Source organism: Hoplias malabaricus, chromosome 17 (assembly GCF_029633855.1).
Source record: "Hoplias malabaricus isolate fHopMal1 chromosome 17, fHopMal1.hap1, whole genome shotgun sequence".
NCBI classification, from domain to species: domain Eukaryota; kingdom Metazoa; phylum Chordata; class Actinopteri; order Characiformes; family Erythrinidae; genus Hoplias; species Hoplias malabaricus.
In genome coordinates, this window is record NC_089816.1 from 36548035 (window position 1) to 36575920 (window position 27886).

Genomic DNA, 27886 nt, shown 5'->3' on the forward strand with positions numbered 1-27886 from the left:
CTACTGGTCTCTACTGGACTCTACCGGTCTCTACTGCACTCTACTGGACTCTACCGGACCCTGCTGGACTCTACCGGACTCTACCGGTCTCTACCGGTCTCTACTTCACTCTACTGGTCTCTACAAGCCTCTGCTGGACTCTACCGGTCTCTACTGGACTCTACCGGTCTCTGCTGGACTCTACCCGTCTCTACCGGTCTCTACTGGACTCTACCGGTCTCTACTCGCTGTTGGTTTCTGGTTGGTTTTCCACTCCCACAGCTCACCCCCAAAACGTATCCGGAAATTAACCCTTACCCTGAACTCCATCTCTAAGGGGAACACAGACGTCTAACAGATGTCTGTGGCATAGAGTGATGACTCTCTCTGGACGATCAGCGCTCTTCAAGGTTTACACGCCACGGTTTAGTCCCTACTCGACTCACTCTGAACCACGAGAGAACAGCCACTAAACAAGAACCCGCTTCCAGAACCAGGACCTGATTCACCTGGTGGAGGAGGAGAAGAGTACAGTCGAGTAGGAACCCTGCAGAGGAAAAGTGGTGGTAGTTTTAGTAAGTGGTTGGCGAGGTTTAATCACCCTGAAGGAGCTGGAGGGGTAGTATCTGCGGGTTTAAATCTCGGGCAGAAGAAGGTGAGGGTGATTGAACCTCACTGAGGAGTTTGTAGAGTTGGGAGCATTTCTGGATCTGAATAAACGGTGTAGAAAACTCTTTCTCCTGAGTAATGCCTTTTCAGCGTCCTGCTGTGGGCGAAGGTGCTGCATCAGCGGAGTAAAGCAGAAGCTAGAACTCATCACACGGAGGAATGTGGTTTTACAGAAGTTCCTCCAAATACACTTAGAGTTCATCAGTTCCTCTTCACACTGGAGTTCAGCTCTGTTCCGTCCTGAACTTTACACAGAGCTTTGTGCAAGTTCAAACATGCTACACACACACACACACACACACACACACACACCACAGCAGTGTTCTCCCCTTTTTGTGTAAAGAGCCCTGTTCAGAACGCCCGCTTTCAGCACCTGTTCCTTTAAATGATAATGAGCCGCTCGCTGTTCACCCCGACCCCGAGCGCACAGCAGTGAGGAGCGAGGAGCAGAAGCTCTGGTTTTTAGCCGTTTTCACTCTGTTCTCTTTCTTCTCCGTTTTTACTCAGTGCTCTTATTTCTCCGCGCTCATTGTGTCTGTTTTGCTGAGTTTAACCTCGTCTTTGCGCTCTCACATAAACACGGGTCCAGCGCTGTGATTGCACAGACTCAGACGAGGGGGCGGGGCCATTCTAAAGTCTCTGCACTTGACGTCAGAAGCGGAGCAGAATCAGAACGACTCGTTTCATCCCGTGTTTCTGACTCAGGCAGCGCACAGAGAACTGACTGGGGTCTTGTTTCACAGTGTGTGGGTTGGTGGTTTCCAGATTCATATTTTTAATGTGAACGTTCGCTGAAGAAAGGAGATTTTCAAATATTTCCCTTTAAAAACTGTTTGCAGTTTCTTTACTTTTACGCTGTAGCTCCTCAACATGCTCCTGGTACAGTGTGTGTCAGTGCCATTCAGACATGAACATGTGTGTGTGTGTGTGTGTGTGTGTCTAGATGGACCATAATGACGGTTACGTCCTCAGTATCCCGGTGCCCATCCTCCGTGGAGGCTCAGACTCTAACCTGAACACGTCCAGCGAGTTCCTCCTGGAGCCGCCGCGGGGCCGACTGGAGACGGAGAGCCTACAGCAGAAGATCCTGAAGGTCACGGAGCAGCTGAAGGTGGAGCAGATGGAACGTGACGAGAACGTGGTCGAGTTCCTGAAGCTGGTGAACGTGGCGGACAAGCAGCAGGCGGCGCGGATACGGCAGGTCTTCGAGAAGAAAAACAAGAAGGCGGCGAATAACATCAGCCAGCTGCAGAAGAAGCTGGAGCAGTACCACCGCAGGCTAAAGGAGAGCGAGAACCACGGCTCCAAGCACAGCAGCCCCAGGGAACCCACCAAGGAACCGCAGAGAGAACCGCTCAAGGAGTCACCCAAGGATGCCCTGAGGGACATGAGCGGCGGACGACACCAGCGCCTGGACAAGATCAAGACCATCGGGCCGGGAGTGTCTCTCTCGCCCCCGTTCTTCTTCAACAAACCCCGGGAGTTCGCCAACCTCATACGCAACAGGTTCGGCAGTGCCGACAACATCCCCCAACTCAAGACCAGCCTGGAGGACTCAGGGGGCCGGGGCCTAGGGGGCAGCGCCACCATCGTGGGCCAGACCAAGTACCACAGTGATGACGAGTGCTCCACGGGCTCCTCTGCGTCTGCAGACAGTAACTGCGCCCCACACGACCCCTCGCAAGACCACGCCCCCGTTCTGGTTCTGGAGGAGCTGCGGGAGATCCGGGAGGCTCAGGTCCGACTGGCGGGGGACATGGAGGCTCTGAAAGAGGACCTGAAAGGAGACACCTTCTTCACCAGGATGTTGGAGGAGGAGAAATACAAGTTAGTGCAGTTTCACCCTCACGCCCTGCTTCTGTTCATCACAGCACTCGTTTATTTCTCTCTCTTTCGTTTTCTTTTTCTCACCATCTCTCTCTTTACCTCTTTTTCATTCTTTCTCTGTTTCCTTTTCTCTCTCTCTCTCTCTCTCTCTCTCTCTCTCTCTCAGGGTGGAGCGTCTGGAGGAACAGCTGAATGACCTGGTGGAGCTCCATCAGCATGAGGTGGTGAATCTGAAGCAGGAGCTGGCGAGCATCGAGGAGAAAGTGGCGTATCAGGCGAACGAGAGAGCGCGAGACCTGCAGGTACCCCCCTCCCCCACTATCACTGATACCCCACACGCACTACAGCTGTTACCACCCCCACTATCACTGATACCCCACACGCACTACAGCTGTTACCACCCCCACTATCGCTGATACCCCACACGCACTACAGCTGTTACCAACCCCACTATCGCTGATACCCCACACGCACTACAGCTGTTACCACCCCCACTATCGCTGATACCCCACACGCACTAGAGCTGTTACCACCCCCACTATCGCTGATACCCCACACGCACTACAGCTGTTACCAACCCCACTATCGCTGATACCCCACACGCACTACAGCTGTTACCACCCCCACTATCGCTGATACCCCACACGCACTACAGCTGTTACCACCCCCACTATCGCTGATACCCCACACGCACTACAGCTGTTACCAACCCCACTATCGCTGATACCCCACACGCACTACAGCTGTTACCACCCCCACTATCGCTGATACCCCACACGCACTACAGCTGTTACCACCCCCACTATCGCTGATACCCCACACGCACTACAGCTGTTACCACCCCCACTATCGCTGATACCCCACACGCACTACAGCTGTTACCACCCCCACTATCGCTGATACCCCACACGCACTACAGCTGTTACCACCCCCACTATCGCTGATACCCCACACGCACTACAGCTGTTACCACCCCCACTATCGCTGATACCCCACACGCACTACAGCTGTTACCACCCCCACTATCGCTGATACCCCACACGCACTAGAGCTGTTACCACCCCCACTATCGCTGATACCCCACACGCACTAGAGCTGTTACCACCCCCACTATCGCTGATACCCCACACGCACTAGAGCTGTTACCACCCCCACTATCGCTGATACCCCACACGCACTACAGCTGTTACCACCCCCACTATCGCTGATACCCCACACGCACTACAGCTGTTACCACCCCCACTATCGCTGATACCCCACACGCACTAGAGCTGTTACCACCCCCACTATCGCTGATACCCCACACGCACTAGAGCTGTTACCACCCCCACTATCGCTGATACCCCACACGCACTACAGCTGTTACCAACCCCACTATCGCTGATACCCCACACGCACTACAGCTGTTACCAACCCCACTATCGCTGATACCCCACACGCACTACAGCTGTTACCACCCCCACTATCGCTGATACCCCACACGCACTACAGCTGTTACCACCCCCACTATCGCTGATACCCCACACGCACTACAGCTGTTACCAACCCCACTATCGCTGATACCCCACACGCACTACAGCTGTTACCACCCCCACTATCGCTGATACCCCACACGCACTACAGCTGTTACCACCCCCACTATCGCTGATACCCCACACGCACTACAGCTGTTACCACCCCCACTATCGCTGATACCCCACACGCACTACAGCTGTTACCACCCCCACTATCGCTGATACCCCACACGCACTACAGCTGTTACCACCCCCACTATCGCTGATACCCCACACGCACTACAGCTGTTACCAACCCCACTATCGCTGATACCCCACACGCACTACAGCTGTTACCACCCCCCACTATCACTGATACCCCCCACACACTTCACCCGGACCGGGACTCGAACCCACAACCTCTAGGCCTTGTGACTGCGACTCTACCTGCTGCGCCACCGTGCCGCCCCATTTATAGTTCATTAATAAAATATTTATATTCACAATAATATCACAGGTTTGATGAGATTCTTGACTGAAAGAATAAATGTATGTGTTTATTCTCTCGTGCTCCGTCTGTTTCACTGAGAGCAAAGTTAGGGAGAGCTCTGATGGTGTGTCTCTGTGTGTCCACCAGGAGGTGCTGGAGTCCTGTCAGACGCGTTTGTCTAAGCTGGAGGTGCAGCAGCAGCAGGCGGTGCAGGTGGAGGTGGAGGCCGGGCGGATGTTACTGGGGAAGGGGATCAGCGTTCTGCTCGCCGTCGCGACCTTGCTGCTCGTCTGTGTCTCGACCGCGGCTCGGTTCATCTCTCCGATTCTGCGCAGTCGGCTCCACCTTCTGGCCACGGCGCTCGCAGCGCTCCTGCTGTCACTGCTCTGGAGGAACTGGGAGCACCTGCAGCACGGCCTGGAGAGGACGCTGGGCGGAAGCTGACCCAGAACCAGGGACCGGAACCGGACCCACAACAACGCGGCGCAGAAGGGACCCAGACCAGGAAACCACACGCCCGTCTGTGACCCAAACCCAAACCTGGGGCTCGGAACTCCAACCCAAACCAGAACCTTTTCCCAAAGTCCCAAACCTGAACCAATAAACCCTAAACACCCTCAATCACAGAACACTAAACCCAAAACTGAACCCGGAACTAAACCCAGAACTTTCTGGAACTCGCACAGGAAACTTAAAAAACAAATATCAGGGTCCAGAATCGAACATGACCAAGAACACAGGGCCCTGCAAACCAAAACCGAAGAGGCCTCTCCTCCGTGGGCTTGGTTCTGGTGCTGGTTCCAGAATCTCAAATGATTTCAAGCTTTTCCACTGCAAAAAAAACGGTTCTCTACTTCACGTCTGATGCAAATGTGGCTCCGTAATCTCTCTGATCCACAACTGGGGAGCTTATGATGGAACCAGTGGAACCAGCCACATACAGAACCGGAGCAGAACCCAGGCCAGAACCCAACCCTCAGGCCCAGAAACCTAAACCACACCGAACCTCACTCTCCACAGAACCGAAGCCTTCAGCATTTAACACAGAGCTGTACATCAGCCACACATCTACAACCAAAGCCTGAACTCAGAACCAGAACCTTTAGACTGGACCTCATCTCACTGCACCTTGTTCTGATCCGGCTGCTGTAAAACTCCTCATACACCCCTCTCCCTCACTCCGTCCAGGAGGGGGCAGTGTTGCTGCTTTGCTTGGTTCATGTAGAGGACAGAACTGAATCTGATTTCTTCTGAACTTTAAAGGCTCAGTGTTCACTGGAATCCAAGGAGAGGTGGAGTAGCAGCTCGGACGGGATCTGAGCCGTGTCTGGGGCCGGGGCCAAGCCTGGAGCTGGAGTCTGACCTGGAGATGGACCCAGAGCTGAACTTTGACCTGGAGCTGGAGTTGGACAATAAAGGTGCTACGAAGGGCTCTTTAAATGGTTCCATGAAAATAACACTTTGGTAACACTTTAGAAATAAAACCCTGGGTTGGACCTTCATCAGACACCTGGCCTTACACACGGACAGGACACTCCTCAAAGCACTTCCTCTTTCCACACGGGGCCTGCACTGTTTTACTGAAGCATCTCAGCCTTAAACGTGTGTGTGAGAGAGAGAGAGCGTGTGTGAGAGAGAGCACTTGTGAGAGTGCATGTGTGAGAGTGTGTGTGAGAGCGAGCGTGTATGAGTGTGTGTGACAGCGAGAGTGCATGTGTGAGAGTGTGTATTTGAGGGCGAGCGTGTGTGTGTGAGGGTGTGTGAGAGTGAGCGAGCATGTGTGATTGTGTGTGAGAGTGCATGTGTGAGTGTGTGAGAGCGAGCGTGTGTGTGAGAGAGTGTGATAGCGAGCGTGTATGAGTGTGTGTGAGAGTGTGTGTGTGTGTGAGAGCGGGTGTGTGCGTGTGAGTGCATGCAAGTGCGAGTGTGTGTGCGTGTGTGTGTGTGTGTGTAGTGAGACTGACTGAATCTGATCTGTGTGTTGTAAATTGTTTTTATCTGATTTTGATTGATGTTTGTTCTCTTTTTCTCTGTTTTTTGTAAAAGCCGAGTTATTTCCTGATTATTTTTCACGGCACATTTGTGAATATTAATGACCCTGAGTGGGTTTGATGTGCGACTCTTGGAGCTGGAGAGATTTTAACGTTTGATTAAAACAAGACAATTTAAACTGTGAACACATTTCCCTTATTTCCTGTTAAAACACTCAGGGGTGCAGTACCGTGGCGCTGCAGGTGATGGTGCTGTTCTACAGCTGCAGAGCCTCAGGGACCTGGTGCCACACGTGTGTTAAGGTTTCCTCCAAGCACCAAGTCACACCCTGCTCTGCGGGGGTCCTGAGCACTGAACAACACGGGGAAAGGGGCTCACAATGTATGCAGAGCAACAGATAGACTACAGAGGGGACAGTGGAGCTGAGAGAGGGGACAGTGAGGGGACAGTGGAGCTGAGAGAGAGGACAGTGAGGGGACAGTGGAGCTGAGAGAGGGGACAGTGGAGCTGAGAGAGGGGACAGTGGAGCTGTTAGAGGGGACAGTGAGGGGACAGTGGAGCTGAGAAAGGGGGCAGTGAGGAGACAGTGGAACTGAGAGAGGGGACAGTGAGGGGACAGTGGAGCTGAGAGAGGGGACAGTGAGGGGACAGTGGAGCTGAGAAAGGGGGCAGTGAGGGGACAGTGGAACTGAGAGAGGGGACAGTGAGGGGACAGTGGAGCTGAGAGAGGGGACAGTGGAGCTGAGAGAGGGGACAGTGGAACTGAGAGAGGGGGCAGTGAGGGGACAGTGGAGCTGAGAGAGGGGACAGTGGAGCTGAGAGAGGGGACAGTGGAACTGAGAGAGGGGACAGTGAGGGGACAGTGGAACTGAGAGAGGGGACAGTGAGGGGACAGTGGAGCTGAGAGAGGGGACAGTGAGGGGACAGTGGAGCTGAGAGAGAGGACAGTGAGGGGACAGTGGAGATGAGAGAGGGGACAGTGGAGCTGAGAGAGGGGACAGTGAAGCTGAGAGAGAGGACAGTGAGGGGACAGTGGAGCTGAGAGAGGGGACAGTGGAGCTGAGAGAGGGGACAGTGAGGGGACAGTGGAGCTGAGAGAGGGGACAGTGAGGGGACAGTGAAGCTGAGAGAGGAGACAGTGAAGGGACAGTGGAGCTGAGAGAGGGGACAGTGAGGGGACAGTGGAGCTGAGAGAGGGGACAGTGGAGCTGAGAGAGAGGACAGTGAGGGGACAGTGGAGCTGAGAGAGGACAGTGAGGGGACAGTGGAGCTGAGAGAGACGACAGTGAGGGGACAGTGGAGCTGAGAGAGAGGACAGTGAGGGGACAGTGGAGCTGAGAGAGGGGACAGTGGAGCTGAGAGGGGACAGTGAGGGGACAGTGGAGCTGAGAGAGGGGACAGTGAGGGGACAGTGGAGCTGAGAGAGGGGACAGTGAGGGGACAGTGGAGCTGAGAAAGGGGGCAGTGAGGGGACAGTGGAGCTGAGAGAGGGGACAGTGGAGCTGAGAGAGGGGACAGTGGAGCTGAGAGAGAGGACAGTGAGGGGACAGTGGAGCTGAGAGAGGGGACAGTGAGGGGACAGTGGAGCTGAGAGAGGGGACAGTGAGGGGACAGTGGAGCTGAGAGAGGGGACAGTGAAGGGACAGTGGAGCTGAGAGAGGGGACAGTGAGGGGACAGTGGAGCTGAGAGAGGGGACAGTGGAGCTGAGAGAGGGGACAGTGAGGGGACAGTGGAGCTGAGAGAGGGGACAGTGAGGGGACAGTGGAGCTGAGAGAGGGGACAGTGAGGGGACAGTGGAGCTGAGAGAGGGGACAGAGGGGACAGTGGAGCTGAGAGAGAGGACAGTGAGGGGACAGTGGAGCTGAGAGAGGGGACAGTGAGGGGACAGTGGAGCTGAGAGAGGGGACAGTGGGGCTGAGAGAGGGGACAGTGAGGGGACAGTGGAGCTGAGAGAGGGGACAGTGAGGGGACAGTGGAGCTGAGAGAGGGGACAGTGAGGGGACAGTGGAGCTGAGAGAGGGGACAGTGAGGGGACAGTGGAGCTGAGAGAGGGGACAGAGGGGACAGTGGAGCTGAGAGGACAGTGACAGGTGATTGTAATGTTATGGCTGATGTGTATTTTGTCGGGTGAAGTCTTTTAAATGGCGTGAGCAGGTGTTTGTTTCAGTTTTGTAGATTTATAAATATCTGTAATGTGCCTTACACTGGACAGTACATTTATCAGGAAATTTAAGGTGGACAGGGACATATTTAGACCAGTTTAAGGTGGAATTAATTTTAAGGCGTCAGACTAATATAATTGCAATCTTTTAAAGGTGGTCATTTATTTAAGGTGGACTTTTTAAGGTGGTATTTATTTTAATGTGACTTTCTATGAAGTGGTCACTTAAGGTAATTTTTAAAGGTAGTGTTCAATATATTTATCAGTCTTTATAAGGTTTTACGGGTGATTTGAAGTGGTAATTTATTTAAGGTCTTATATATAAAGTCTTATTTAAATTACCGCTTTTTAAAGGTGGAATTTGTATTAAGATTTTATCCAAAATATATTTGGCATTTTTTCAGGTTTTAAGGGTTATCTGAAGTGGTCATTTATTTAATGTGGAAGTCTAAATAAAATAGCACTTTTTAAAAGTGGTTTGTGCTGCAGTAATGCCCTCTTGTGGCAGAGATAGTGACACACACACACACACACACATACATACACAAACACCCTTTGAAATGAACTTTTAGAAGCTGAAAGTGATCTTACCGATCACAGACAGTCACCCGGAGGAAACCCACGCAGACACAGGGAGAACACACCTCTGGTCACACTGTCGGCAGCGGTTTACTTTAATCTGGATTAATCTGATTATTGCGTCAGAAAACACAGCTGTGGGGACATGATTAACCCTTTGTTCAGTGCATGTTAAGAAGAAGAAGAAGAAGCAGAGGAAACACATTTATTGGGTCTTCTCTGCATTTGACCCCTCTATAGAAGTGAACAAAAACACACACTAGTGAGCAATTCTTCACACACACACTAGGGGCAGTGAACACACACACAGCCAGAGCAGGGGGCTGTGACCACCTCGGCGGCCGGGGAGGGGGCAGTTTGGGGGTTAGGGGCCTTGCTCAAGGGCAGTTCAGCCGTGAATTAAATTTCTGACCCTCCAGCCTCAAGCTTGTTTCTCTAACCTCAAGGTCACGTCTGCCCCCAATGTTCACGTTAAAGTGTGGATCAGGAGCCCACCAACCCACACACTGTGAAACAAGACCCCAGTCAGTTTTCAGTGCGCTGCCTGAGTCAGAAACACAGGATAAAACGAGCCGCTCTGATTCTGCTCCGCTTCTGACGTCAAGTGCAGAGACCTTAGAATGGCCCCGCCCCCTCGTCTGAGTCCAATCACAGCGCTGGACCCGTGTTTATGTGAGAGCACAAAGATGAGGTTAAACTCAGCAAAACAGACACAACGAGCGCGGAGAAATAAGAGCACTGAGTAAAAACGGAGAAGAAAGAGAACAGAGTGAAAACGGCTAAAAACCAGAGCTTCTGCTCCTCGCTCCTCACTGCTGTGCGCTCGGGGTCGGGGTGAACAGCGAGCGGCTCATTATCATTTAAAGGAACAGGTGCTGAAAGAGAACGAAGGGTGAGGTGTGGGTGCTAAACAGTAACGGAGGTCACTTTGTGCTGCTTTGTGTTGAACAGATGTGATTCAGAATTACTCCATGATGGCAAATGCAGCTCTCTCTCTCTCTCTCTCTGTGTGTGTGTAATTAATAAGTGGTGTCTCTCTGATCCTGTGTGGGAGTGCAGAGTGATCTGCTTCTTGTTGGCATGACGACCAAAAGAAAGAGGAAAGACAAAAGAGACAGATGAGAGCACACAGGAGGAAGAGTGTGTGCAGCTGAATATCCACTTTGTGTGTGTGTGTGTGTGTGTGTATCCATATATAAAAACATATACATAATAAGTATTGTCGCTGTCCTAAATCCATGTATCTCTGTGTAGTTTACTACATCATTTGAACACAGCAGCTGTCCTTTACACCGTGTGAATGACCAATAGAAACACTCCAAAATTACTCTGAAAGTTAAATGTGCACTTCACGATTTTAATCTAAAACTCTGTGTATAAAGCTCTGAGTGTGTGTCCTCTCCGTGTGCTGCTCTGCAGTGGTTTGCTCTGGAAACCGCTCTAATGTGTTTACGAAGCCCCAGTGTCTGTAAATGGGTAAAAAAACAAAGTGTCTGGGTCCGGTGCTAGGCTTTCTCTCTCTCTGCTCACGGCAGAGAAACGCCATCTGGAGGTTTTTAGACAACGGAGAGACTCCAAACGCTGAAAAGCACCAACCGAGATGAGGATGCTCTATTCCCGCTCCATAGGGGGGTAACACTGACTTATTTTTACTGTTACAGTTACATTACTTAAGGTGGAACTGACTCTAAATTCAGGAGAGCGCTAACTGCATGAAAGTAAACACAGAGGGAAAGTGCTACAAAACTAAACAGCTCGAGTTACACATGAGTTTCTGTGGGAATTCAAACAGTGAATAAACACTTACAGACAATTTACACTTCAGAAACACAGATGGAGCAGGTTCCTGTTTTATTTTTTTATTTATTTCTATAACACTTTGTAAATGACCGTCCTGCTCCAGTGTGTCACCACGCTTTATTTCAGCCTCTAAGCTCTTTCTGGAGCTTCTTTATCTCTCCACTCGCCCACGGACGCCGTCACGGTTCCTGCTGAAGAACACATTGTTCTCTGGATCCAGCTGAGAACCAACTTTTCTTGTTAAGGCACTTGTTTACGTCAGTGGAGACGTGACAGACGCTTCCAAATTAGGTTCACGAACTGAAACAGAACCGGTTCCTCACTGGTGGAAAAGGGCTGTTCTCTAGAGTGGGATGAGAGAGTGTGTTCGGATTCTTTCCTATTTTAGTGACAAATTCACAGCACTGTTTTCCTGTGGAATATAATCCGGCTCTGTGCCCCAGTTCTGATCTGAATTTCGGCTCCAGTTTCCTAGCAACCGTCCAGTGCTAGGGAACAGTGTTAAGAGTGGATTCAGTTTCATAAGAAAAACCTTTGTGTGTGTGTGTGTGTGTGTGTGTGTGTGTTTCTGAGCCTGATTTCAGCACAATCCTGAAAGATTAAATTGTTAAATTATTATATAAAGTTATAAAAGCAGAGTGAAACTCCTGATCACGTTTAATGCCCGCTCTGCTCAACAGGTTAAAGGGGAACTATTATAAAACACTCCCTTGTTTGGTGCCTGTTCACATTAAAGTGTGGATCTGGAGGCCTCCAACCCACACACTGTGGAACAAGACCCCAGTCAGTGTTCTGTGCGCTGCCTGAGTCAGAAAACACAGATAAAACGAGTCGTTCTGATTCTGCTCCGCTTCTGACGTCAAGTGCAGAGACTTTAGAATGGCCCCGCCCCCTCGTCTGAGTCTGTCCAATCACAGCGCTGGACCCGTGTTTATGCGAGAGCGCAAAGACGAGGTTAAACTCAGCAAAACAGAAACAACGAGCGCGGAGAAATAAGAGCACTGAGTAAAAACGGAGAAGAAAGAGAACAGAGTGAAAACGGCTAAAAACCAGAGCTTCTGCTCCTCGCTCCTCACTGCTGTGCGCTCGGGGTCGGGGTGAACAGCGAGCGGCTCATTATCATTTAAAGGAACAGGTGCTGAAAGCGGGCGTTCTGAACAGGGGCTGTTTACACAGGGGGAGAACACTGCTGTGGGGCTCGTGGGGTTTGGACCAAGGCAGGTCACAGACGCTTCATTACTATGTTCCACTGTGGGGAAGAGGGTGGGACTGATGGGGGAAAGTGAAGACAAATTAAAATTGTGGAGAAAATTCAGCAGATTTTTTTATATAAAAAATAAATAAATAAATAAATAAATAAATGAAAATAAAACAGAGTTGTGTACAGCACCAGAAAGGTTCCACTGCAATGCGTCTGGTTTAGAACAGTGTACTACACATTCTCCACGGTCTGAGGAACAGTTCCCCCTGCAGATTCAGGGTTCTAGATAAAGCAGTGAGTTTACTGGAGAGCGTGTCTCTGTGGGAGCTGCAGGGCGGTGTCGCGGGGCCCGAGGGAGTTTGGGTCAGAGCTGGAGAATGTTGGTGGAGTCCTGCCTCAAACACTAACAGACTGTTCACTGCTCAGATCACTGTGTAATGAATGAGTGAACAAATGAACGAGTGAACATTTCCTAACACTGCTACAGCAGCTACCGTCCCTCCCTCATCCCTCTCTCCTGTCTGTCTCTCCTTCTCTTTTCTTTCTCTCTCTTTTCTTTTCTCCTCCCCGTCTCTTTTCTTTCTCTCTCTCTCTCTTCTTTTCTCCTCCTGTTTCTATTATTTCTTTTCCTTTCTGCTCCATATCTCTTTTCTCACTCTCTATTTTTCTCTTCTTTTCTCCTCCAGTCTTTTCTCTTCTCATACCTTTTTACTCCTTTCTTTCTTTCTTTCCCACCATTTTTCATTTCCTCTTCCTATTATTCTTGAGCTTTTTTATTTCTCTCTTTTCTCTTTTCCTTCTCATTACTCCTTTATCCTCTTCTTTGTCCTCGTGCTTCTTCCTTTTTTACTCTTTCCTCTTGTATTTCTCCCCATCCGTCTGTTTCTATTTCTTTTCATTCCTTCTCCTTTCTCTCTTTCTTCCCCTGATCAAGTTCCAAAACAGCTGTCCTCTCCATCCACACACACACACACACACACACACACACACACACACACACACATCCTGTGTCTCAGCTCTTTCTCACATTGCAGAGACCACGGCCTGAATTCTCACGACCTCTAAAGAGTTAAACGGGCTGGACTTTACATACTTCTTTCCTTCTGTGTGTGTGTGTGTGCGTGTGTGTGTGTGTGTGTGTGTGTTGCGTAGATAAGAAACCAGCTGTGCTAAGACAGAAACAGAGAGGAGGGAAGAGAGAGAGAGAGCGGAAGAGGAAGAGGAAAGAGAGTGAAAACAACGTTAAGGAAGTGAATGCAGTGTGTGTGTGTGTGTGTGTGTGCGCAGGTGTGTGTGTGTGAGTGTGTGTGTGTGTGGTGCGAGAGGGAGAAAGGGAGAGAGACAGAGAGAGTATAAGATTTAAACTAGAGGCTGTTTAGGGTGAAATTCTCTCTCTCTCTCTCTCTCACTTTCTCTCTCTCTCTCATTATCTCTCTCTCTCTCTCTCTCTCTGTATCTCTATCTCTGTATCTCTCTCTCTCTCCTCCTACTCTTTCTCTCTGAGGGTGGGGGGGTGAGACTCTGAGACTCGTTGTGCTTGGCGGAGTAGTGTGTGTGTGTGTGTGTGTGTGTGTGTTGTGTGCACTGATTGCTAGTGTGTTGGTGTATGAGTGTGAGTTAGCAGTACAACCATCCCTTGTGTCCGAGTGTGTGTGTGTGTGTGTGTGTGAGAGAGAGAAAGAGAGAGGGCGGGAGACCTCTCTCCTATATATTGTGTGTGTGTGTGTGTGTGTGTGTGTGTGTGTGATGGATGGATTAAGACTCCCACCGCTCATAGAAGAAACTGTGGACTCCACAGGTAACACACACACACACACACACACACACACACACACAGACACAGAGAGAGAGAGAGAGAGAGAGAGAGAGAGAGAGAGAGAGACAGAGAGAGGGAGGAGAGGAGAGGAGAGGAGTGGTAGAGGTAGTCCTAAGAGTAACACAACTAGAAAGAGCGAGAGAGAGAGCGAGAGAGAGAGAGAGACCGTGGGAGAAAGAGTGAGAGGCGAGAAGGAGAAGAGAACTGAGAGTGACATGTAGCTGCTGAGAGAGAGAGAGAGAGAGGGAAAGAAAGAGAGGAACTCTCTGTTGCTGCTGCACATTTTCTTTTGATCATCATGAACTCAGACCTTTGATGCTGCTGAAAAAGTGTCAGGTAAACACAACAGGTGTGTGTGTGTGTGTGTGTGTGTGTGTTTTCCTGTTTGTCTGTCTTTGTGTGTGTGTGTGTATGTGTGTGTGTGTGTATGTGTGTGTGTGTTGTTACTGTTAGCTATTCCACAGGAAGCTCTGCAAGATGTGATGTGTTTTTATTTCGGCGTCCATTTTGCATCACACACACACACACTGCATGCCTCTGTCCTGTTACAGAGTTGAAGAATGTGGTTTTTGCGCGGAGGGAATGTGGTGGAACAGTGTTCCCGTTGTGTGCAGAGTGTATTATTCTGGTGTGTGTGTGTGTGTGTGTGAGAGAGAGAGAGAGAGAGAGAGAGTAGGAAATGGAAGAAGGGTCACAGTGACTGTGTTAAAGATCTCAGAAACATCTCAAAAACTGCTCAGAATCAGAATTGTTAAATTGCACAAAAAAGAAGTAGAATTTATTCATACCACAGACTATGAGCACTTTTAGTTTTCTGTATTTGTAAGTACTAAGTTCTGTATTACAATTTTACCACAGAGGGTTAGATTAGCATCGTTATTCTCCTGAACTGTTACTGAACTGTGCCAATGCCCTGAGCTACATTTACCTTAAAGAACACAGTGATATTCAGTGGAATTACTCTAAATAAAGATGACTCCAGGTGAGGCCTGGGCTCAGGAACAGAATAAATGATAGAAAATGAACAATTAGCTTAGCATAGTTATTCTCCTGGACAGTTATTAGATCTAAGCTAAAACCCTGTGCTAAAGCCATAGGTTTACTTTAAAATGTATAGTATCCTCAGTAAAGAGGTTTAGCTTAGCATAGTTCTAGTGAAATTAAGAGAACTGTGCTAAAGTTAGCATTACTTCTGTGTTTATATTCAGTAAAATTGATCTTAAAATGCTGTGCTAAATTTGCAACTGAGCATAAAGTTTAACCTTTAACATCAGTGCAGTTACAGCAATGTATGTGTGTGTGTACTGAATATGAAGGTAAAAGTTATCTTAGCATAGTTAGCCTGCTTCCTTCACTGAGTAAATAAAATATAAACAGAATTAAAGTTTGGTGTTAATTAGAGTTTAAATAAATCTGGAAAAGGACATTAAATCTGGACAGAGACTGGAACTGTTACTGAGGTACTTCTGGTTTTGTGTAAAGTAGCTCAGCCTGTGTGTGTGTGTTTGTGTGTTTGTGTGTGTGTGTGCGCATGTGTCTGTGTGTGTGTGTGTGATGAGATTTCTTAATTTACACACACACACATTTCTGTTTCCTCACTGATAGAGGAGAGGAGATGTGATCAGAGCAGTGACGCAGACAGACAGGCGTCTTATCTCTCACAGATCAGATCGATCCAATGATAGTAAACACAGACATGTGTCAGAATGGACAGGAGCGAGCACACACACACACACACACACACACACACAGATGGTATGTATTATTTTATTTAAAGGTAAATGCTGCACACAGTGTATTAAATGTTGCAACAATGATAATTAGGCATTTTCAATCAGAGCTCAGGACAGATAGCAGTGGTCAGGGGCAGATAGCTGGGTTTTAGGGCAGATAGCAATGGTCAGGGGGCAGATAGCAGTGGTCAGGGGTCAGATAGCAGTGGTCGGGGCAGATAGCAGTGGTCGGGGGGCAGATAGCAGTGCTGTGTATGTCCAGAGAGTTTTTTAACCCATTCTTGACCTGACACTCTCGGAATTAAAGTTGCAGTACAGGTACATTACTGTCACTAAAAGTATCTTTAAAGGTACAGCAGTGGTGTTAAAGTCCAGTTGTGTTCCCTAAAGGTTTATTACATTCCCGTCATCTTAGTGATGTCAGAGAAACCTGTCATGTTGGTGATGTCAGAGAAACGCGTCCTGTTAGTGATGTTAGAGAAACCTGTCGTGTTGGTGATGTCAGAGAAATCCGTTATGTTGGTGATGTCAGAGAAACCAGTCGTGGTAATGATGTCAGAGAAACCAGTCGTGTTAATGATGTCAGAGAAACCCATCGTGTTAGTGATGTCAGAGAAACCCGTTGTGTTGGTGATGTCACAGAAACCCATCATGTTAATGATGTCAGAGAAACCCGTCGTGTTGGTGATGACAGAGAAACCTGTAGTGTTCGTGATGTCAGAGAAACCCGCCGTGTTGGTGATGTCAGAGAAACCCGTTGTGTTGGTGATGTCAGAGAAACCCGCCGTGTTAGTGATGTCAGAGAAACCCGTTGTGTTGGTGATGTCACAGAAACCCATCGTGTTAATGATGTCAGAGAAACCCGTCGTGTTGGTGATGACAGAGAAACCTGTAGTGTTAGTGATGTCAGAGAAACCCGTTGTGTTGGTGATGTCACAGAAACCCGTCGTGTCTGTGATGTCAGAGAAACCCGTCGTGTTGGTGATGACAGAGAAACCTGTAGTGTTAATGATGTCAGAGAAACCCATCATGCTAGTGATGTCAGAGAAACCTGTTGTGTTAATGATGTAAGAGAAACACGTTGTGTTAGTGATGTCAGAGAAACCCGTCATGTTAATGATGTCAGAGAAACCTGTCGTGTCGGTGATTTCAGAGAAACCCGTCGTGTTGGTGATGTCAGAGAAACCCGTCGTGTTGGTGATGACAGAGAAACCTGTAGTGTTAATGATGTCAGAGAAACCCATCATGCTAGTGATGTCAGAGAAACCTGTTGTGTTAATGATGTCAGAGAAACACGTTGTGTTGGTGATGTCAGAGAAACCCGTCATGTTAATGATGTCAGAGAAACCTGTTGTGTCGGTGATTTCAGAGAAACCCATTGCGTTAATGATGTCAGAGAAACCTGCCGTGTTGGTGATGTCAGAGAAACCCGTCGTGTCGGTGATGTCAGAGAAACCCATTGTGTTAGTGAGTTCAGAGTAACCCATCGTGACAGTGATGTCAGAAAAATCTGTTGTGTTAGTGATGTCAGAGAAACCCGTCGTGTTGGTGATGTCAGAGAAACCCGTTGTGTTAGTGATGCCAGAGAAACCCGTTGTGTTTGTGATGTCAGAGAAACCCGTCGTGTCGGTGATGTCAGAGGAACCCGTCGTGTTAGTGATGTCAGAGAAACCCGCCGTGAGAAACCTGTCGTGTTAATGATGTCAGAGAAACCCGTTGTGTTGGTGATGTCAGAGAAATCTGTCGTGTTAATGATGTCAGAGAAACCCGCCATGTTGGTGATGTCAGAGAAACCTGTTGTGTCAGTGATGTCAGAGAAACCTGTCGTGTTAATGATGTCAGAGAAACCCGTCCTGTTAGTGATGTCAGAGAAACCCGTTGTGTTGGTGATGTTCTTCTCCAACCCAAAGTTTTGTATGAACTCTGCCCCTGAGTTTGTCGTCTTTACTATTTCTCCCAGTAATATTGGGATTTTGTTGACAATTTTGAGCAGTACTTTCTCTCTCTCTCTCTCTCTCTCTCTCTCTCTGTCTCTCTCGCTCTGTCTCTCGCTCCCTCTCTCTCTCACTCTCTCTCCCACACACACACTCAAAATGACAGAAACACTCTCTCCACTGTCTCTGCAGCCCAGGCCCTAAGAGCTCTGTTCTCCCTCCTACACACTCATTCTCTCTCTCTCTCTCTTTCTCTCTCTCTCTCTCTCTCTCTCTCTCTCTTTCTCTCTCTGCCTCCCTCTCACATACACACACACAAATCCATACGATCAGAAGAAATTCTGGAAACACACTGTTCTTCACTCGCTCACAACACAGCGTCTACTTTTAGAACAAAAATAAATCCTTTTACTGTGTTTTACTGTGTTTGTGTTTCTGAGTTTATTGTGATTCAACAATATTTTATACAAGCACCACACTAAGAAGAGAAATTGATTTAATAATAATATTAATAATAAAGAGAATCTTATGTACCTCAGGCTTGTGCCCAGTGCGGAGTGTACCTCACACTGTGGAACAGAAACACTGTAAACATGCTCCAGCAGAACGGCTCCAAACCAGCAGAAAAAGAACATTTTATCAAGTTCAAATCAATTCATTATCCTCTTATGTACCCGCCCCCCCAGTCCCAGCTCCCACTGCTGTAGGAGTGTGTGTGTGTGTGTAGGAGTGTTTGTGAGTGTGTGATCAGAGTCATGAATTATTTATGAACTCCCACATTTCAGACTTCAGCTCAAACCCAGCTCTCACAGGATCTCCAGCACTCTGTGGGACAAGTGTGAGATCTGGACTGGTGATAAAACCAGGGCTCGGGGGAGTGTGTGTGTGTGTAATGTTACTGTAGTTGTGTAGAGTGGAGGTGGTCTGTAGTCACTGCTCCTTAAAGGAACCCTGTGTAATATATTATATTATTATTATAATACTATGTAATATTTTTACATTCAAATTCCAGTTTCAAATCCATTGTGATGCTCCACGGAGCTGTAACAGGGAAAACAGAGTCCTTGCTGCACTGGCACTATGTAACTACTGGAGGAAGGTGGGAAACATCTCTTCAGGACCGTGCTGTAAAAGTAAATTACACTTTTCAACTGTGGGGGGAACCCAGGAGCAAATCTTACCTAATGTTGCTTTAACTGTCTCATAAAACAGTTACATACTGTTCTGTTTGAGGGTGAGGGTGAAAATGTCCACAGGTGTGACTGTGTGAGTGATTGTGTGAATATGTGACTGTGTGAGTGACTGTGTGAATATGTGAATGTGTGAGTGACTGTGAATATGTAAATGTGTGAGTGACTGTGTGAATATGTGAATGTGTGAGTGACTGTGAATATGTGAATGTGTGAGTGATTGTGTGAATGACTGTGTGAGTTTGTGAGTGACTGTGTGAATGTGTGAATATGTGAATGTTTGAGTGACTGTGTGAATATGTGAATGTGTGACTGTGTGAATATGTGAATGTGTGAGTGACTGTGAATATGTGGATGTGTGAGTGACTGTGAATGTGTGAAAGTGTGAGCGACTGTGAATGTGTGAATATGTAAATGTGTGACTGTGTGAATGTGTGAATATGTGAATGTTTGAGTGACTGTGTGAATATGTGAATGTGTGACTGTGTGAATATGTGAATGTGTGAGTGACTGTGAATATGTGGATGTGTGAGTGACTGTGAATGTGTGAAAGTGTGAGCGACTGTGAATGTGTGAATATGTAAATGTGTGACTGTGTGAATATGTGAATGTGTGAGTGACTGTGAATATGTGAATGTGTGAGTGAATGTGTGAGTGACTGTGTGAATGTGTGAGTGACTGTGAATGTGTGAATATGTGAATGTGTGAAAGTGTGAATATGTGAATGTGTGAGTGACTGTATGAATATGTGAATGTGTGAGTGACTGTGAATATGTGGATGTGTGAGTGACTGTGAATGTGTGAATATGTGAATGTGTGAGTGACTGTGTGAATGACTATGTGAGTGACTGTGTGAATGTGTGATTGTGTGAATACGTGAATGTGTGAGTGACTGTGAATATGTGAATGTGAATGTGTGAGTGACTTTGTGAATATGTGAATGTGTGAGTGACTGTGTGAATGTGTGAGTGACTGTGAATGTGTGAATGTGTGAGTGACTGTTTGAATACGTGAATGTGTGAGTGACTGTGAATATGTGAATGTGTGAGTGACTGTGAATGTGTGAATTTGTGAGTGACTGTGTGAATATGTGAATGTGTGAGTGACTGTGTGAATGTGTGAGTGACTGTGAATATGTGAATGTGTGAGTGACTGCGTGAATGTGTGAGTGACTGTGAATGTGTGAATGTGTGAGTGACTGTTTGAATATGTGAATGTGTGAGTGACTGTGTGAATGTGTAAGCAACTCTGTGAATATGTGACTGTGTGAGTGACTGTGTGAATGTGTGAGTGACTGTGTGAATATGTGAATGTGTGAGTGACTGTGTGGATATGTGAATGTGTGAGTGACTGTGTGAATGTGTGAGTGACTGTGTGAGTGACTGTGTGAATGTGAGTGACTGTGTGAATATGTAAATGTGTGAGTGACTGTGTGAATATGTAAATGTGTGAGCGACTGTGAATTTGTGAATGTGTGAGTGACTGTGTGAATGTGTGAGGGACTGTGTGAAAGTGTGTGTGACTGTATGAATATGTGAATATGTGAGTGAATGTGAATATGTGAATGTGTGAATATGTGAATGTGTGAGTGACTGTGTAAATATGTGAATGTGTGAGTGACTGTGTAAACATGTGAATGTGTGAGTGACTGTGAATATGTGAATATGTGAGGGACTGTGTGAAAGTGTGTGTGACTGTATGAATATGTGAATGTGTGAGTGACTGAATATGTGAATATGTGAATGTGTGAGTGACTGTGTGAATATGTGAATGTGTGAGTGACTTTGTAAATAAGTGAACATGTTAGTGTCTGTGTGAATGTGTGAGTGACTGTGTGAATGTGTGAGTGACTGTGTGAGTGACTGTGTGAATGTGTGAGTGATTGTGTGAATGTGTGAGTGACTGTGTGAATATGTGAATGTGTGAGTGACTGTGTGAATGTGTGAGTGACTGTGAATATGTGAATGTGTGAGTGACTGTGTGAGTGACTGTGTAAATGTGTGAGTGACTGTGTGAATGTGAGTGACTGTGTGAATATGTAAATGTGTGAGTGACTGTGTGAATATGTAAATGTGTGAGCGACTGTGAATTTGTGAATGTGTGAGTGACTGTGTGAATGTGTGACTGTGTGAGTGTCTGTGTGAATGTGTGAGTGACTGTATGAAAGTGTGACTGTGTGAGTGTCTGTGTGAATGTGTGACTGTATGAATATGTGAATGTGTGAGTGACTGTGTGAATATGTGACTGTGTGAGTGACTGTGAATATGTAAATGTGTGAGTGACTGTGTGAATGTGTGAGTGACTGTGTGAATGTGTGAGTGACTGTGTGAAAATGTGAATGTGTGAGTGACTGTGTGAATGTGTGAGTGACTGCGAATGTGTGTGTGACTGTGAATATGTGAATATGTAAATGTGTGAGTGACTGTGTGAATGTGAATGTGTGAGTGACCATGAATATGTGAATTTGTGAGTGACGGTGAATATGTGAATATGTGAATATGAAATAGTGTGAGTGAGTGTGAGTGACTGTGTGAATATGTGAATGTGTGACTGTGTGAGTGTCTGTGTGAATGTGTGAGTGACTGTGTGAATGTGTGAGGGACTGTGTGAAAGTGTGTGTGACTGTATGAATATGTGAATGTGTGAGTGACTGTGTGAATATGTGAATATGTGAGTGACTGTGAATATGTAAATGTGTGAGTGACTGTGTGAATATGTGAATGTGTGAGTGACTGTGAATATGTGAATGTGTGAGTGATTGTGTGAATGACTGTGTGAGTTTGTGAGTGACTGTGTGAATGTGTGAATATGTGAATGTTTGAGTGACTGTGTGAATATGTGAATGTGTGACTGTGTGAATATGTGAATGTGTGAGTGACTGTGAATATGTGGATGTGTGAGTGACTGTGAATGTGTGAAAGTGTGAGCGACTGTGAATGTGTGAATATGTAAATGTGTGACTGTGTGAATATGTGAATGTGTGAGTGACTGTGAATATGTGAATGTGTGAGTGAATGTGTGAGTGACTGTGTGAATGTGTGAGTGACTGTGAATGTGTGAAAGTGTGAATATGTGAATGTGTGAGTGACTGTGAATATGTGGATGTGTGAGTGACTGTGAATGTGTGAATATGTGAATGTGTGAGTGACTGTGAATATGTGGATGTGTGAGTGACTGTGAATGTGTGAATATGTGAATGTGTGAATGTGTGAGTGACTGTGTGAGTGACTGTGTGAATGACTATGTGAGTGACTGTGTGAATGTGTGAATATATGAATGTGTGAGTGACTGTGAATATGTGAATGTGTGACTGTGTGAATACGTGAATGTGTGTGACTGTGAATATGTGAATGTGTGAGTGACTGTGTGAATGTGTGAATGTGTGAGTGACTGTGTGAATATGTGAATGTATGAGTGGCTGTGAATATGTGAATGTGTGAGTGACTGTGTGAATGTGTGAGTGACTGTGAATGTGTGAATGTGTGAGTGACTGTTTGAATATGTGAATGTGTGAGTGACTGTGTGAATGTGTAAGCAACTGTGTGAATATGTGAATGTGTGAGTGACTGTGTGAATGTGTGAGTGATTGTGTGAATGTGTGAGTGACTGTGTAAATATGTGAATGTGTGAGTGACTGTGTAAATATGTGAATGTGTGAGTGACTGTGAATATGTGAATATGTGAGGGACTGTGTGAAAGTGTGTGTGACTGTATGAATATGTGAATGTGTGAGGGACTGTGTGAAAGTGTGTGTGACTGTATGAATATGTGAATGTGTGAGTGACTGTGAATATGTGAATGTGTGAGTGACTGTGAATGTGTGACTGTGTGAATATGTGAATGTGTGAGTGACTGAATATGTGAATGTGTGAGTGACTGTGTAAATATGTGAATGTGTGAGTGACTGTGAATATGTGAATATGTGAGGGACTGTGTGAAAGTGTGTGTGACTGTATGAATATGTGAATGTGTGAGGGACTGTGTGAAAGTGTGTGTGACTGTATGAATATGTGAATGTGTGAGTGACTGTGAATATGTGAATGTGTGAGTGACTGTGAATGTGTGACTGTGTGAATATGTGAATGTGTGAGTGACTGAATATGTGAATGTGTGAGTGACTGTGTAAATATGTGAATGTGTTAGTGTCTGTGTGAATGTGTGAGTGACTGTGTGAATGTGTTAGTGTCTGTGTGAATGTGTGAGTGACTGTGTAAATATGTGAATGTGTTAGTGTCTGTGTGAATGTCTGAGTGACTATGTGAATGTGTGAGTGACTGTGTGAATGTGTGAGTGACTGTGTGAATATGTGAATGTGTTAGTATCTGTGTGAATGTGAATGTGTGAGTGACTGTGAATATGTGAATGTGTGAGTGACTGTGTGAATGTGAATGTGTGAGTGACTGTGAATATGTGAATGTATGAGTGACTGTGTGAATGTGTGAGTGACTGTGTGAATATGTGAATGTGTTAGTATCTGTGAATGTGAATGTGTGAGTGACTGTGAATATGTGAATGTGTGAGTGACTGTGTGAATGTGTGACTGTGTGAATGTGTGAGTGACTGTGTGAAAGTGTGAGCGACTGTGTGAAAGTGTGAGTGCTGCTAACTGCTCGTTCCCCCTCCTTTATCTATTGTTTATGTTACGTACTTATTGTAAATTGTTTTGCACCTGTGCACTTTGTGCTGTATTGTGTTGTATTGTGTAGTTTGTTGTTCTATGTAGCACCTTGGTCCTAGAGGAGCGTTGTTTAGTTTCACTGTGTACTGTACATCACAGCTGTAGATGTTCCTATCGGTCCTGGGGATCAAACCAGTAACCTTCTGGTACCAAGCCCGGTCTCTAACCATTAGGCCACGGCTGCCCCCTGATCAAAAGAAAGACAGAAATAGAAAACAATACTATACTCTCTCCCTCTTGGGCTCCTCCAGCTGTAGCCGGGCAGTGTGTGGTTGTGTATTTTGGGGGAGTTACTTTGGAAGGAAATAATAGAAATTGTGCATTACGTTAGCGGTAAATAAATATACTTAAATACGTTCCCTGTAGAGGATGTGCTTATAAATATTTGTCTATACACTGGTTCTGCTGTGATTACTGAATGCTGTAGATGTTTTTTTAGTAGAATTACAGTCTGACGGCTGCTGTGATGGACACGTGCTCTGTCCAGGGGGAGTTCCTGCCTTGTGGACAGGAGATGAATGAATGAATGGAGTGTGCTTCTCCTTTGCCCAGCTCTGATGTCACCCCGTGCCCTCTCTCGTGCAGATGAGAGCAGTGATCTAAAGCCCCAGGAGCCCATCATGAGTGGCGAGCCGACGGAGCAGGAGCAGGAGCAGGCGGAGCTGGAGGGGCAGGACAAGGCTGGAGAGGAGGTGCTGAGTGAGGAGCAGGAGCTGGAGGAGCTCAGGGCTCAGGTTCTGCAGCTGCTGCTGGAGCTGGAGGAGGCGCGTGATGCTTCTCAGAAACAGCAGGAGAACTTCCTGGAGCTCCAGGGTGAGGCGCTGTGGAGCAGTGGTCAGAACCGAGGGTCTGAGAACACACTTGCTCCTTAAAGTGGGTGTAACCCCTGGGTATGAGCTAGCCCCTGCCACGTGCCCCTGTGAGCCCCTCTGTGAGCCCCTGCCCCATGCCCCTGTGAGCCCCTCGCTGAGCCCCTGCCCGTGCCCCTGTGAGCCCCTCAGTGAGCCCCTGCCCCTGCCCTGTGCCCGTGTGAGACGTTCAGTGAGCCCCTGCCCCGTGCCCGTGTGAGACCCTCGGTGAGCCCCTGCCCCATGCCCCTGTGAGGCCCTTGGTGAGCCCTTGCCCCGTGCCCCTCTGTGTAGGGACTCTTTTAATTCCCTGTTTAACGCCATCCTTTCTGTGTCCTTGTCCTGACCCGGTGTCCCCTCTCTCCTGCAGGTGTTCTAGAGGACGAGCGCCTGGCCAGTGCACATCAGGCCGAGGCCTTCACCCACCAGATCCAGACCCTACAAGGTACCAGACTTTAATCAGAATTACATAATAAAAGTCCCTCTTCAAAAGCCCCTGGAGCTTATGACCTCCCCAAATCTCTCTCTCTCTCTCTCTGTAGCTCGTGTGCGGTGTGTGGAGGAGCAGCTGGCCCGTGTGAGGGAGTGCAGTGCCCGGGAGGTAGAGGAGGCCCGGGTGGAGGTCCGGTCGGTGAGGCAGGAGGCACAGGTGCTGCGGGAGGCAGCGGAGGAGTGCGCGGGCGAGCGAGAGAACGACATCGCCTGTCTGCAGGAGGAACTGTGCAGGGTCCGAGCAGAACTGGGTCGAGCACAGGAAACAGCAGAGGAGTACGAACTGGAGGCAGTGACCCTGAGAGCAGAGATCGCCATGAAGAGTCAGCGGAGAGAACGGGAGAGAAGAGAAGGTGAGACACAGAGAGAACAGGAGAGGAGAGAGGGTGAGACACAGAGAGAACAGGAGAGGAGAGAGGGTGAGACACAGAGAGAACGGGAGACGAGAGAGGGTGAAACAGAGAGAACAGGAGAGGAGAGAGGGTGAGACACAGAGAAAACAGAAGAGGAGAGAGGGTGAGACACAGAGAAAACAGGAGAGGAGAGAGGGTGAGACACAGAGAACAGGAGAGGAGAGAGGGTGAGACACAGAGAGAACAGGAGAGGAGAGAAGGTGAGACACAAAGAGAACGGGAGAGGAGAGGGGGTGAGACATGCAGAGAACAGGAGAGGTGAGCGGGTGAGACACGGAGAGAACGGGAAAAGAGGGAGGGTGAGACACAGAGAACAGGAGAGGAGAGAGGATGAGACAGAGAGAACAGCAGAGGAGAGAGGGTGAGACACAGAGAGAACAGGAGAGGAGAGAGGGTGAGACACAGAGAGAACAGGAGGGGAGAGAGGGTGAGACACAGAGAGAATGGAAGGGGAGAGAGGGTGAGACACAAAGAGAATGGGAGAGGAGAGAGGGTGAGACATACAGAGAACAGGAGAGGAGAGAGGGTGAGACACAAAGGGAACAGGAGAGGGGAGAGTGTGAGACACAGGGAACAGAAAAGGAGAGAGGGTGAGACACAGAGAACAGGAGAGGAGAGAGGGTGAGACACAAAGAGAACAGGAGAGGAGAGAGTATGAGACACAGAGAGAACAGGAGAGGAGAGAGGGTGAGACAGAGAGAACAGGACAGGAGAGAGGGTGAGACACAGAGAGAACAGGAGAGGAGAGAGGGTGAGACACAGAGAGAATGAGAGAGGAGAGAGGGTGAGACACAGAGAGAAAAGGAGAGGAGAGAGGGTGAGACAGAGAGAATGAGAGAGGAGAGAGGGTGAGACACAGAGAGAACAGAAGAGGAGAGAGGTTGAGACACAGAGAGAACAGGAGGGGAGAGAGGGTGACACACAGAGAGAACAGGAGAGGAGAGAGGGTGAGACACAGAGAACAGCAGAGGGGAGAGAGGGTGAGACACAGAGAGAACAGCAGAGGAGAGAGGGTGAGACAGAGAGAAGAGGAGAGGAGAGAGGGTGAGACCGAGAGAACAGGAGAGGGGAGAGGGTGAGACACAGGGAACAGAATAGGAGAGAGGGTGAGACACAGAGAGAACAGGAGAGGTGAGCGGGTGAGACACGGAGAGAACGGGAAAAGAGGGAGGGTGAGACATAGAGAACAGGAGAGGAGAGAGGGTGAGACACAGAGAAGAGGAGAGGAGAGAGGGTGAGACAGAGAGAACAGGAGAGGGGAGAGGGTGAGACACAGGGAACAGAAAAGGAGAGAGGGTGAGACACAGAGAACAGGAGAGGAGAGAGGGTGAGACACACAGAGAACAGGAGAGGAGAGAGTGTGAGACAGAGAGAACAGGAGAGGAGAGAGTGTGAGACACAGAGAGAACAGGAGAGGAGAGAGGGTGAGACACAAAGGGAACAGGAGGGGGGAGAGGGTGAGACACAGGGAACAGAAAAGGAGAGAGGGTGAGACACAAAGAGAACAGGAGAGGAGAGAGTATGAGACACAGAGAGAACAGGAGAGGAGAGAGGGTGAGACAGAGAGAACAGGAGAGGAGAGAGGGTGAGACACAGAGAGAACAGGAGAGGAGAGAGGGTGAGTCACAGAGAGAATGAGAGAGGAGAGAGGGTGAGACACAGAGAGAAAAGGAGAGGAGAGAGGGTTAGACAGAGAGAATGAGAGAGGAGAGAGGGTGAGACACAGAGAGAACAGGAGAGGAGAGAGGTTGAGACACAGAGAGAACAGGAGGGGAGAGAGGGTGACACACAGAGAGAACAGGAGAGGAGAGAGGGTGAGACAGAGAGAATGAGAGAGGAGAGAGGGTGAGACACAGAGAGAACAGGAGAGGAGAGAGGTTGAGACACAGAGAGAACAGGAGGGGAGAGAGGGTGACACACAGAGAGAACAGAAAAGGAGAGAGGGTGAGACACAGAGAACAGCAGAGGGGAGAGAGGGTGAGACACAGAGAGAACAGCAGAGGAGAGAGGGTGAGACAGAGAGAAGAGGAGAGGAGAGAGGGTGAGACCGAGAGAACAGGAGAGGGGAGAGGGTGAGACACAGGGAACAGAATAGGAGAGAGGGTGAGACACAGAGAGAACAGGAGAGGAGAGAGTGTGAGACACAGAGAGAACAGGAGAGGAGAGAGGGTGAGACACAAAGGGAACAGAAGAGGAGAGAGGGTGAGACACAGGGAACAGAAAAGGAGAGAGGGTGAGACACAGAGAGAAGAGGAGAGGAGAGAGGGTGAGACAGAGAGAACAGGAGAGGGGAGAGGGTGAGACACAGGGAACAGAAAAGGAGAGAGGGTGAGACACAGAGAACAGGAGAGGAGAGAGGTTGAGACATACAGAGAACAGGAGAGGAGAGAGTGTGAGACAGAGAGAACAGGAGAGGAGAGAGTGTGAGACACAGAGAGAACAGGAGAGGAGAGAGGGTGAGACACAAAGGGAACAGGAGAGGGGAGAGGGTGAGACACAGGGAACAGAAAAGGAGAGAGGGTGAGACACAGAGAACAGGAGAGGAGAGAGGGTGAGACACAGAGAGAACAGGAGAGGAGAGAGGGTGAGA

The 27886-nt window shown here is 48.1% G+C and overlaps 2 protein-coding genes across 6 annotated transcripts in view; both read left to right on the forward strand.

The window, feature by feature from the left end:
* LOC136673539 (transmembrane and coiled-coil domain protein 3-like) overlaps nucleotides 1-6663 on the forward strand; it is a 17647-nt gene extending 10984 nt beyond the window's left edge. The window contains exons 2-4 of the mRNA XM_066649076.1: nucleotides 1592-2475; nucleotides 2642-2777; nucleotides 4606-6663. Of these exons, the coding sequence (XP_066505173.1) occupies nucleotides 1592-2475; nucleotides 2642-2777; nucleotides 4606-4902 (1317 nt within the window). The 3' untranslated portion in view covers nucleotides 4903-6663. The remainder of the gene's footprint in view (nucleotides 1-1591; nucleotides 2476-2641; nucleotides 2778-4605) is intronic.
* A 7205-nt stretch (nucleotides 6664-13868) lies between these two features.
* ccdc136a (coiled-coil domain containing 136a) overlaps nucleotides 13869-27886 on the forward strand; it is a 35021-nt gene continuing 21003 nt past the window's right edge. For 3 of the 5 annotated variants that reach the window (XR_010795953.1, XM_066649209.1, XM_066649213.1), the window contains exons 1-4: nucleotides 13869-13990; nucleotides 24129-24356; nucleotides 24762-24836; nucleotides 24934-25236. Coding sequence is in view for 4 of the 5 variants with exons in the window: in XM_066649209.1 (XP_066505306.1) it covers nucleotides 13939-13990; nucleotides 24129-24356; nucleotides 24762-24836; nucleotides 24934-25236 (658 nt within the window). In the remaining variant the exon portion in view is untranslated. Of the gene's footprint in view, nucleotides 13991-14170; nucleotides 14345-18687; nucleotides 18809-24128; nucleotides 24357-24761; nucleotides 24837-24933; nucleotides 25237-27886 lie in introns of those variants that run through there. The other 2 variants (XM_066649212.1, XM_066649211.1) reach the window with 2 other exon arrangements.